Source organism: Ascaphus truei, chromosome 2 (assembly GCF_040206685.1).
Source record: "Ascaphus truei isolate aAscTru1 chromosome 2, aAscTru1.hap1, whole genome shotgun sequence".
In the NCBI taxonomy this organism is placed as follows: Eukaryota; Metazoa; Chordata; class Amphibia; order Anura; family Ascaphidae; genus Ascaphus; species Ascaphus truei.
The window spans coordinates 49,182,700-49,195,804 of NC_134484.1; the positions used below are offsets into that span (position 1 = coordinate 49,182,700).

The 13,105-nt window shown below is 43.9% G+C and overlaps 1 protein-coding gene across 2 annotated transcripts in view; it reads left to right on the plus strand.

Moving 5' to 3' along the window:
- Window positions 1-13,105, plus strand: part of EIF3H (eukaryotic translation initiation factor 3 subunit H) — a 130,389-nt gene that overhangs the window by 73,196 nt on the left and 44,088 nt on the right. The window contains exon 1 of one of the 2 annotated variants that reach the window (XM_075582405.1): window positions 4,672-4,831. The exons of the other annotated variant lie outside the window; for it this stretch is intronic. Coding sequence (XP_075438520.1) covers window positions 4,687-4,831 — 145 coding nt within the window. The 5' untranslated portion in view covers window positions 4,672-4,686. Of the gene's footprint in view, window positions 1-4,671; window positions 4,832-13,105 lie in introns of those variants that run through there. 2 annotated transcript variants of the gene reach the window in all.

Sequence of the window (13,105 nt, forward strand, 5' to 3'; positions counted from 1 at the left end):
TAAGGATATCCTTGCTTTAGCACACGTGGCTAAATCAGTGGCTCTGTGTTTTGGTGGGGTCACCTGTGCTGAAGCAGGGATATCCTTTAAAACCTGTTGGTGGCCCTTGAACAGGAGTTGCCCACCCCTGTTGTAGGCAGTCCCCATCCAGTGATGTCATTGTGGAAGAGCGAGGCACACTTGGAAATGACAAGTGAACTGCTGTGGGCGGTAAAGTATACCATAGCTACTTCAATAGGACATGGACTAAGCACACTTCAGCCTTTTCATATAGTGCAACTTGCAGCAATTGTTTCTTGCAAAAATTGTCAGCAGCAAATGAAAGCAAATATTTCCTCTTGCGCCGGCTGAGCCAGGGGGACCTGCACTACATCTCTTCAGTTTGCCATTCTACATGGCTGTTTACAGTAGAGCAGTGATATAACCCGTACCTATGGAATATCCTATTGGTTCATGTTTGTCCCTCTGGTTTCAGGGTTTTGAGAAAGATTAACCGCTTTGCTGCCAGAGGGTGCGGCAACACATCGCACTATACAGTGAGGGGGAGGGGGGTAAAGAGCATTTTCAAATTGTCGCCTGGAAAGAATATGTATTGGGAATTCCTAAGTGCTAGACTAGTGCTCAAACTAAATGTTCTGAACCGCGATTAACATATTGCAGTGATGAGGATGCAGTTCTGAAGCCGTTTAATTGAATCCCCAACAAGATTGTTTCTCTTTTTTTGTTTGTTTTTTTTTTGTCGAGAGAGGTGTGAACAGGAAGGCAATCTTTTTAAATCTTGTTTGCACAGCACCTTTAATCCCTGTAGTGCCGGGTGGAACTGCAATTGCTATTCACCCAGTGATGGGGTTGGATATACAGGGAAATATATTTCCTTGACACAATATGAATGCAGATTTTACACAGCAAAGTATATTGTCAGATGTGTGAGCCCCACCAGTCAATCTTAGGCTGCGTCCATGGTTCCTGATTTGCGTGCTGAGGCGCGCGGAGGCTGAGGGAAAGCGGGTGCTTTCCTGTCGCCTTAGACCGCACGCCATCCAGGGGCGTGTCGGGGGGCGGGCCAGTGACGTACGGAGCTGGTTCGCCCTCATTGGGCGAACTGCTCACGTGACCGGCCCTGCGCCAAATCTAAATTTTGTATAAGACCTACGCTTCCGCACGCTTGCAGAAGCGTAGGCGAGCCCCTACTAAAGCCGCTCTCCTTGCAGCTGTAGGGGCTCACTGGTAAGCACCAGCACGCCTCACGCGCTGACCATGCCCGAGGCCTTCGTACCGGTGGTACAGCGATGTGTAGGTTTAATGAGCTCAAACGCAGATAGCACTTCACAAACGGCCACTGCTTTAACTCATAAAGGATCTCTGTATCATTGATTACAAAAGGAATAATATAATGCTTGGCCTTGTTTTGTTGCCACTCCAACACCCTTAAATATCGAGTGTTTGTATTATTCCCCTAGGCCTGCTTGGGTTTTTTTTTTTTTTTTTTTCCAGGAGCCCTTTCAGTTTGTTTGCTCAACGTCTCCTGTGGCTTTTTCTGTTCTACTCTGTGCCAGAAAACTATTTCTCATATATTGCTTACAATTGTATCCGGCTAGCGCCTCGCCTGTGCTCTTCCAACTCTCCAATCATAGATATAGCGAAGTAATATTGCTTTCCCATCTGGTAACCAAAAAACCGTGCTATGTTTTGCATGTCCCTCTGGCACTGGCAGGGAGGAAACCCTACTCCTTAACTAAACATTTTGAGAGGACAAATGCTATTTCTGTAGTATTTCAATTTGTAGAAAATGCCCCCTGATCATTCCTACCAATCTCACCATGGTAACAAACAAAGCACGTTCGTCATTGAGGGGCAGGGCATCTTTAATATTCCCGATAGATTAATCAGTCCGCCAAAACGTAGGGCCAAGAAAAATACTTCCTCCTGAAACGGAGTAAAGAAAATGCAGTAAATGGTGTTTCATAACTTTTTATGGTATGAAATAGTGTGGAACTGTTGCTTTATTGACCTGCCTCGGTTTGCCTTGGGGAACTTCTCAGATGTAACTGAAATGTAACAATCGGATCCCAAATCGAAAAATTGCCGATAACTTCATTTGAGTCGCTCAACCCACACATTAATTGCAGTGGTTTGCAAAGCAAATCCTTTCCCTTTTCCTGCCATTACTGCTGCTTTTGTTGCAGATTTACATCTGATGGTTGATTTTAGCAAAACCTTTCACCCCCCCCCCCTTCAGTGGGAACACCTGCATTACGTAATTAAGTCAAATGGTTCAGGGAGGCCAAATGAATGGAACTGATAAAGAAAAGGCAGGCTGTCAGCGGGGCGATGCACACAAACCGAGCTCTTCTAACCAACCCTGGCAACAATTTCAACAACCCATAATTACGGAAATGCCAGTTAGCCTGGATTTTTTTTGGGGGGGGGGGGGGTGTTTGTTCAAGCCCCAGGGCCTAATTATAGCCATCCGTTTGTGCAATTTGCAAATGCATGCCAGAGGCTGTGGGTTTGTGAGAGCACCTCCACCCCACCCCCCCAAATATTTTATTTTGAACTTGCGCATTTCCCAGAAACCTCCAAGAGAGATCACAAAGTCCTACAAGACTAATAAAAAAGATTTAATATTTTATTGCTGCTGATGTGTTTTTTTTTTTTTTTTTTTAAATCTGAAAACACTTTACTGCAGGTCTCGAAGGGTTAAATCTGCCTCAGGGGTAATCTGAGCAATGGCCAATGCACTCCTTGTTGAGCAAGTGTAGTGCATCTTCTATTCTACGCCCCAAAGAGAAATGTACAACCACAGGGGTTCTCAACTCCAGATCTCAAGCGCCCCCCTCTTCCCGCCCAACAGGACAGGTTTTCAGGATATCCCTGCTTCAGAACAGATGGCTCAGTCAAAGACTGATTATACATCTTGTGCTGAAACAGGGGTATCCTAAAAACCTGACCTGTTGGTTCGGTGGTCTTGAGAACCCCTGGATTAAGGGTTCATCCTACAACATCCCTGGAGCGATTCTGTTGACCCCGACGTACGGGGTTCTCATATTTGTAGTTTTGTGCTAGTTTTGACAGACTAGAAATATTTGACAGGGCTGCAAACATGGCTGAAAAGCAGAGATGTACCAATCCCGAAGCTCCCAGCTTGCCCTGCGGCCGGCATACCGCTCCCGAACTCTTTCACTCTGCAAATTCTTGCGTTTCCAACGAAACCCAAAATGTGAAATGTTTCAAGTATGATTATCTTTGAGGAAACAGGTTTCCGTTGTTGCTTTGGAAACTTTTATGTTGCAAAAGAACGAGTTGCACCAGTAAATGCCAGTGTATCCGGGATGCACCATTACAGGCCTCCTCGCAGGGTCACCTTGCCCCACTGTGCCACTTCTCTCCTTTTTGTACTACTGTGATGCACATTGTAGATGTATAGAACAAAAAAAAGCCCAAAGCTACATCCAATATGACAAAATACACAGTGAATATCTATATATTCTCTTGAAAAATGGTCATTTAGTTTAACCCTTTGGCCAAAGCGTTTTAAGCCTGCTGCAACATCAAGGCATGACCGTTAGCAGGTCCTAACACTCCCTGGGTTAAAATTCTTATTTACCTCTATAATTAGAGGAAGAATGATCAACAACAGGTCTGTCACAACCCAGCAAAATGAAACTGACCTGCTAACTTGGAAAGTGGGGAGGGGCGAGCTTAAACCCTGCGGGGGAGGAGCCACTAACCTCCAAAAACCGCTGGGACCAGCTGGACAAGGTTAATAAACATACAGATACCCAGCAAGCTCTGAAAACCCCCCAAAATTACCACACAATATATATTTGGGGGAGTTTTCAGCGCTTGCTGGGTATCTGTGCATTTTAGATGTAGTATTGTTTTTCTTTTTGGAGAGTTTAACATGAATAGTGGATTTCAGAATAGCTTTGGAAATTCATAAGTGAGAAGATGATTATTTTTGATGATATAGTCAGTCACAGAACAAGAGACATGCAAAGTTAACCGCTCTATGGGAGATTCATGGTACCCATTGCAGCTAACTAGTGTTGTGTGTCTAACTCCGTATAACCTATGATAACATAGCAATTTCGTTTTTTAATGCTCATTTCAAACCATGTATCCCAAGGAAGCACTGGGGCGCCAAATGCCTTGCCCAGGGTTTTTCGTTTTCAGAATTTCATACCGTGCGGGGAAGTGGGCAATATGCGCACAGTTAAAGGGACCTGATATTAACACATCTTGCTTCCGATTCCTGTATAGCCGCAGTAGACCGCAATGCTGATTTACTGCTTTTAATTTACCCGTTTTCAGGCTATGGATCCAGAAGTCCCTGCTACATATTTGGATATTGTATTACAGATGCACATAGGATCTGAGAACGTCTTGTCAGGAGGCAGCAGTTGCTCCTATGCAAAGCAAGTTTAATGTGATGAGACAGGAGCAGGAAAGGTGGCTGCTACAGCACTTCGATCTGTTATTTTAACGTTTGCAGCGCCTCACTCTGAATCTAGGCCATGCCTCATGCAGTGTCTTGTAGTCAGACCTGTCCACAAATATTTACTCCATTTCTAGCTGATTTGCCAGTCCTTTTGCTACCTGTCATCAGCCCCATTAAGAGCCGGAAGGGGATAGCAGGAGATTAGGGCTTGCATGTAATTAAGGGCACAGGAGGGCAGAGTCCAGATGGAGATAAGGGAACGCTGTAATGGAAAATGGACTGCAAGTCCGTATAGTTACCTAATCAGTCCGCTGGCAGTGAGGCCTGAAACGCATGCACATAAACGGTGCTGCAGGCCCCCCTGGCAGTGCAGGGGTTACGGAGTGAAAGGCAAGTCATTATGTTGGTTATTGTCGGGTAATTAAATGGCCGGGTGCCTTTTAAAAGCATTCAGAAAGATTCAAACTTTTGAATAAGGTTTTTTTTTTTGGGAGTGGGGGGGGAGGGGGACTGATTTTAGCCTTTTGACCCAGTCAGCACTAAACAATTTAACCTTTTCATTCAGATGTGCAAGATCAGGGGTGGGCAACTTCCGTACTCAAGGGCTACCTTGAGTCGTCCGGATATCCCTGCTTCAACACAGTTGAAGACTGAAGCAGAGATATCCTTAAAACCTGGACTTGTTGGTGGCCCTTGAGTAGCCCACCCCTGTGCAAGATTGATGCTTTTTAGACCCCTGTCGCCTTGAGAGTGTGTGTGAGTGAGTGTGAGTGAGTGTGAGTGTGAGTGAGTGTGAGTGAGTGTGTGTGAGTGAGTGTGCGTGAGTGTGCGTGAGTGTGCGTGAGTGTGCGTGAGTGTGCGTGAGTGTGTGAGTGTGAGTGAGTGTGCGTGAGTGAGAGTGAGTGAGAGTGAGTGAGAGTGAGAGTGAGTGAGAGTGAGTGAGAGTGAGTGAGAGTGAGTGAGAGTGAGTGAGAGTGAGTGAGAGTGAGTGAGAGTGAGTGAGAGTGAGTGAGAGTGAGTGAGAGTGAGTGAGAGTGAGTGAGAGTGAGTGAGAGTGAGTGAGAGTGAGTGAGAGTGAGAGTGAGTGAGAGTGAGTGAGAGTGAGTGAGAGTGTGTGAGAGTGTGTGAGAGTGTGTGAGAGTGTGTGAGAGTGTGTGAGAGTGTGTGAGAGTGTGTGAGAGTGTGTGAGAGTGTGTGAGAGTGTGAGAGAGTGTGAGAGAGTGTGAGAGAGTGTGAGAGAGTGTGAGAGAGTGTGAGAGAGTGTGAGAGAGTGTGAGAGAGTGAGAGAGAGTGAGAGAGAGTGAGAGAGAGTGAGAGAGAGTGAGAGAGAGTGAGTGTGTGTGAGTGTGTGTGTGTGTGTGTGTGAGTGTGTGTGAGTGTGTGTGAGTGTGTGTGTACGTGTACACACTTCCTTTGGTGCTGTAACCCTTTTAAGTAGCTTCTTGATTCTTGCTAAGATGTTGGGATCCCGCTGCTCAGAGATTTCTGCTTAGCAGTTGTTTCTTGTTGTTGACTGTTCATGTTGTCACAATATTAACATTGGGAATATCTGGGGTATAGATTAGTGGAGTTGTGGTGCCCCCTCACATAGCTGCTGCAGCTATTTTTGCAATGACCACAGGTTAATACAAACATCTGAATGCAGGAGAGAAGGCTAAAGTGAAATGTTTGTTTGGCATTATTCATGCAGAGCAAATACAGGATGCTTATGTGCTGATGTAATTTGCTTTTCAATTTCAGTACGTTGTATTCCATATTTTGGAGATTTGTTTTGTGAGAAGGAATACTGGTGGCACTTAAAGCGGAGGTTGTTTTGGTAGTACAGTACTTGGAATGGATAATGAGCACAAAGTCTCATTACGTTTCTTACTATGCACATAGAAGTAGTATATGGAGGAAACTGTGATAACTGGATTTTTGTGTGTACTTACTAAGAAATCGTTGTCGGGTGAATGCGATCAGCCCCACCTGGTCAGCGTGTCCATGCGTGATGGAGGACTCGAGACCCAACATGATCTGTTTTAGTTAACAAAAAGTTTAAAATATCACCTTCTCACGTTGGGGCTGGTTGCTAGAGGATCGGTGGGAGCAGACCTAAGTGTAACTTCAAGTGTCGAAGTGAAGTTAAGGTCTAGATCCTTCGCTGGAGATCTGCGTGGACCCGATTTCTGAAATTGGTGTGAACTTCTGCAACCCTGTAGATTTAAAGGCATGGGCAATGGGTATTGGTATTTGTTGCCGGTACCTCCATTCCCATGTAACATCTGCCCCAGTGATTTACTACCACTGGTCCCATGATTAGCACCGGATCCAGTTTTGTTCATATTCCTGAAATAATCTCTCCGGTCATCCCCTTGCTAAGCAAACACTGTTGTCCCCCCCCCCGCCCCCCCCAAAAGTCTGTATCTGCAAAATGACCCTCCTCTTCACGGCTCTTTGCTTGTCTACCCCTTCTCTCTGCTATTACCTGCACGCTACTCAAGGCTATTTTTGCACATTTCTACTGCTCTCACCTTTAAGTATTTCTCGCATACCTCTCCCCATCTTTGGAACGCTTTCCCCATATGCCAAACTTAATTCCTCTGTCTTCCAGTCAATCCCCCTAACCCCCCTGAAAAGTCACCTATACAATGGAGCTTTTCTAAAGCACTATAACGTAACCCTCGTAATCTTGTCTGCTAACATACCAGTTAGATTATCTCTGGCACAGCGGTTTGTATTCCCCAATGTTTACGTTTGTGTTATGCACTTTTCCCAACGTATAATATTCGCAGTATTCTGCCTTGTATATTCTGGTTATGTCAATCTCTATGTGAAGGAAAATACAATAACGTCAGTGTTCAGAGACTTAAATGTTTAATGGCAGAATCCAAAACATTTTAAAAATGTGTATTTATTTGGAGTAGCCTCTGTCCATTATAGAACATTTAACTCAGATTCATGGCGCTGAATGTACGCTCTAATCAGTTTAAAGCAGCGGTTAGTAAACCGTGGCCCTCTCACCACCAATGGTCCCCAAAATGCTTTCAATTCTCCTTTATATCTTCCTTTAATCAAATGATTTTCTATAAATGTCAGCATATTGCTGCCTAAGGCTTATTTTTAGATACAGATTCAGTATGTAAAAAAATTACTATTTAAATCTATTCGTTAACAAATATTGAGGATATACATTAAATGTTTCAATGAAGACCATACTTATGTTAAAAATGTTCTTTGACATTGGAGCTATGCAAACAGCAAATAAACCATTGCACATCCACACAACGTTAAAGTACACCATGTTTATTTTAGTTTTATATTGGCTTATGCATGGTGCTGGATATAACTCGGAGTGCTCATCTTTAGATCTGCTTCTAGAATATTGTTATCTGCTCTTTAACCTTTTTATGACCATGGTTCCAGCAATGCACACCATCTGTGTCAGAGACGAGTGCGGGCTGAGCACTTGTGTATGACCGTTGCACACGGTCAGTTCAGTCGAAGGGTTTTATTTATTTTCTTTCATTTTAACCATGATTTTGTCTGGTGTGATCTGATCATCAGCTAGCTGTGCATTGTGAAGGTTGACCTTAGACCAGGGGCGGGCAACTCCCAGTCCTCAAGGGCCACCAACAGGTCGAAGACTGAGCTACTGATTCAGCCACCTGCGCTGAAGCGGGGGTATCTTGAAAACGTGACCTGTTGGTGGCCCTTGAGAACTGGAGTGGTCCACGCCTGCCTTAGAAAGATGGCTATCAATAATTGGGCTGCCGGCTCTGTAGTTCATTAGACCTATGCTTGCTTATGCAGAAGACTGAAGCTCCAGGAAAATCCCCGTAAACATGGACGAGAAGCGAAAAATGTGACACTCCTGCCTTCACTAGCGGGTTATTGCACAGCGATCCCGGATTAACTGCCACCGATTTCAGTGCGGGATCGCTGTGCGGAAACGTATTGGAGCTTGGTAAATCTTAGCGTGTTCATTTCCAACAACCTCCTGCTACCTTCTGTTTATGCACCGTGGGATGTCTGAAATTTAAAATACCAAAAAACAGCTTGCACAGACCCTGTGTTAATAATTGTAACTGGTGCTAAGGTCCAGTACCTTCACCATCAGGTACAATACACACAAATATTTTAGATTAGACCAATACTCAAAATAAAAACTTGCTACCTCATTAGTTGAAAGATTAATTTATTAGAAAAAAGGTAAGTTTACAAAAATAAATGTAATCGCGGCAAATAACTTCCCAACGTTTAATAGCAGGTTTTACAATAAGAGGTACATAGACACCCCACAGATCTCCAACGTAACACTAGTGTGTCAGGGCTTTCGTGCCCTTTCCTCAGGTATTGCAACTAATGAGGTAGCATGTTTTTTATTTTTATTTGTGACCTCTTAGATGGGAACAGGCTTGTGCAGTTTGAGATTCGCAGATACACTTGTCTGTGACTTAGTTTACCCCATTTGTTAAAAAAAAAAAAAAAAAAGTGTTTGGGATTTGAGCTTTTAATGCCCGTTTGTAGTGTTTACCTGATGTCCTGTATTAGCGATTTAAGAATAATTGGTCAGAAAAAGCTAAATTATTTTGAATTTTATCTTGTGGCCAGGCCTGTGAAAGGTCACATGTGATGCGCCTGTGTCGAATTTAAGCTAAACCGTCAAATAAAAAAATGTAAACGAGGGACATTTGAATTCCCTGTCTTAGATACCTACAACTCTTTTCCTAGATTTGTATCATTCAATGCAGCCGTACATATTCTACATTAAGAAAAATGTCCTTTTTAAATGCTCTTCATCTACTAGTTTCCTATGACCAGTGTGTCAGTTAGGATAGATGTTAACAATTGTACTCGCACTGTAGAGCACCATCTTTCATACATTACTTTATAAAGGCATTTATTGATTGGTTTGCTGGTACATGCTGACAATTTGCTAATATCCTGGCTGCATAGTGTTCCGTTCACAATGGAAATCTTATGGCCTCTTGCTGTTCACTTTCCAGCCAACATCTGCAGTGACATGTCTAGAATTACATTTCTTTCCATGGCTTGAAATGCATTATAAATGTTTAAAGCGCTAGGAGTTCAAGCAGAGATCACAACGTATGGCCCTAGAAACATTATGTCCCCGAAGTTCACATGCCAGTGTTTTTGAATGCCCTTATTTTGTCAGCATTTAATTGGCGGAGTGAGTAGGCTTCGGCCTGGTAACACACAAACTAAAACAGTGTGTAAAAATATTGGCAGCATAATATTTATTTCCAATTATCTCAGGCACTACTTTTTGCTGGACTTTTCCAGAGGGGTAGCAGTTGCCAATGGTTATGTCTTGTACAGAAAGACCGGCTTATTGCTGTAGACTGTAAAGCGCCATTTTCAAATGTTTCTCCCAAGAAGTGGCAAATATCAACTTTGCCGTACTGAATTGTACACTATAATTTTTTTTTATGAAACCACAAGCTGAATGTGTGAACCTTTTTTAGCTCTAAATAGGTTTAACTTTAATCTGCCTTTGTCTACATCCTGTTGGGCCTCATTTATAGTGGCATTGTGCGCTACCAAAACCAATTGTTGTCCAATGAGTGGGCACGTAGTGCGCATGCGATTTTTGAAAAGACATTACAAATTGCTCTTGCCGTGTGACGGCCATGTCACGTGAGCGGTTCAGCCAAAGCGGTCGAACCGCTCACGTGACGTAACGGCCACACCTCCCTGTCGTCTCCCGATGGCTCCAGCCGGCAGTGCAGGTTTCGCGCGAGTGACGTCACACGGTCGCTCGCACTGACGCCACAACTATAAAGGCCGTACATATGCTTTTTCTAGGGAGCCCAAAGTAATTTTATATGCACTGTTTTCTGTCCCCCTCTTTCCTGCCAGCTGAGGTCTCGGCTGCATTGTTGCAACTGCCAGGGACTAGTCACAGGAGGTTGAAGCATTGTACTTTCCTGATTTAGGTATTTTATCTGTTAAAGCTGCAGACCAAGGACTATCCTACATGTGGTTTTTTTGTTTTGTTTTAATCAGTTCTGTACTATGAGAAAATACTTGTAGCATTTTTTGTTTCTATAGCAACCATTTACAAAGTCTCATCCCCTTCCTCCTCTGAAACAGGCTCTGGCACACCCCTGTTTGAGCCCTTACCCTCTCTCTAGCAGTGCACCAATTGTAACTGCCTGTTCACATGATCTTCCCCACAGAACTTTGCATCTTTGGTCCTATTATGCTGCACTGAGCCATTTAGTGAACCCCCGACCCGAATCTTCGCCGATCAATCACAGGAGAACGGATCAATCGACAACTTGGCTAATTACTTATCATTCTGTGAATTGTATTGATAAACATATTAGCGGGTGGGGATTACAAAAACAAAACGCAGCTTGAACTGCTTTTTAAAAGGCATAGCTTTTGAATTCCGTTTTTTCTCTTCTTTCAGAAGTTGCCCAGTTAGTTTTCACACTAAATCTAATAAATGCCTTCTTGTTTTTAGATCTAGCAGAATAAAAGAGTCTTCGCGCACACGTTTTTCTCTTGCTTCAAGCAAGTGATCAATTAAACGAATCAATAAAACAATAGTGAATAGATCACCACTCATCTGGATAACAAATTGGACATGGCTAACCAGGCATGCAGCCGTGCAGGATATCCATTTACTAAGAGCTGCTGCCTGAGTAACCTCTGTCAGGGACGCTAGCAGTATGGTCTTTAACCCGTCACTGCTGGAGGTGCCTGAAAAGCAGAAGGTAATGGGCAGCTGTAAACCCTGGTTTCCGCTTGGCATATCCATTACATTACTCTATGGTTAGTTATGTAGTGGCTTCAGATTTATTAGAATGGGAATTGTAGCAGTTGACTGAATTGACCCGATGCCAGTACTGTTCATATTGCGATGTAACTGGACCGACAAAGCACATTTAAAGAAACAACGTTGTGAATGTGGTTATGTATAGTAACTTGCACTTATATTGCGGTGCAAGGCTACAGCCGCGTCCATGGAGAGTGCTTGCGGGCTGAGGCGCGCTTCCGCTCGGCACTGAGCCCCTACAGCCGCAATGAGAGCGGCTTTAGTAGGGGCTCGCCTACCATTGCGGAAGCGTAGATCTTAAGGAAATTTTACATTTTCCCGCTTGCCGGAGCGCAGGGCCGGTCACGTGAGCGTTTCGCCCAATGTGGGCGAACCAGCTCCGTGACGTCACTGGCCCGCCCGCCGACGCGCCTCCACCCGCCTGCCAGAACCATGGCCGAGGCCTAAAGGAGTAAATTAGTGGTAAGCGCGCTGCCTTTCAGGGAAGGGATTCGGGTTCAATTCTATGTATATTGCTGCGTATTATTCACATCATTATACAAGAGATTATAATTCCACATTAAAATACAAGATGAAGAATGGACAAGATCAAACCTCCAAGTTTTTGTTACAAACACCTTAAAGCAGGGGTGCGTAAAAAAGGGGCATGCCCCCCGAGGGGAGGGGGGGCACGCAAGATTTTTTAGGGGGGCGAGGCGGTTGCAGAGGCCCCGTGCTCTTGCCCAAGTCATTTAAATTAAATGAAAGGGGATTGTGTGAGGCCTCTGCAATGTCCCTTACCTTGTCTTTGTCGACGCGGCATCAAATGACACAGGTAAGGAGGGGCGCAGGGGGTGTGAGCAGAGCAGGCAAAGGGACGCAGACTGAAAAGTTTGCGCACCGCTGCCTGAAAGAAAACGCCACACCTCCCTTTGTAGATGTGTAGAGGTGTCCTTTTTATAGAAAGTGGCTAATTAGTCCTATTTCTATGTATAATTACGTGTAAATATTGTACATTTGATGTGCCTTTAAACGCTACAAACCTAAAGAGGAAAACTATATAAGAAAATTGCATTTGGACAGCGTTATGGATAGTTTATAGTTCATGTGTGAATGTGTGTGCTGCATATTCTATGTGAACCTCACAGCTTGGAAAGCAATGAATTACAAACATGGATGAAGGATTGCAGGGCTGGAGGCAGATCTAGATCAATGAGCATGTATATTGCTATAAATATTACACCGGGTTTTGCATGAAGCATTGTAGTAGAAATTTCCTTAGAAACGCTCATTATAGCAGTGGACAGTGAATTGTTTCTTGGCAAGCTATTGCTGCTGAAATACTGTGGTATGCTTTTTTAGGCCGTGTGCTATATCACACTTAACTTTAACAATGTAGAACTGCACAAAAAATATTCAAGCAGTTAAATGGTCGAGATTTTAGGTTGATAAAATTACACTGAAATCCAAATCAAAATGAGGCTTGGGGAACACAGGCCAGTGGGTATAATAAAAATAGAGAAAGGGAAAAATACCATGTATGTTGTAGTATAATGATGATCGTCCAAAACCATGAGCCATAATTCACTTTTAAAAGTAGCCACAGTCTTATTACTGATCTTGGTTCATATTAGTAGACGTATTGATCCTTAAAGAGTTGTTTGTGTGATGCCTTCATTTTAACGGGCGAACATGGTAATACCTATGTAGAGGAGACTGCAAAAGTTTCCGACGGGAGAGGAGGCAATTGCCCCCCAGGTGTGAGGTTTAAATACAGGGTTGGCAGACCTGTGTGTGCTGCACTAGTCTCCGCTGACTGTTCAGGTTGCTAGTGAGCAGTTTCAATATGACGTTCCTGGTGCTCTTGCACGAGTCTGGTGGTTTGTGCAACATTCAGG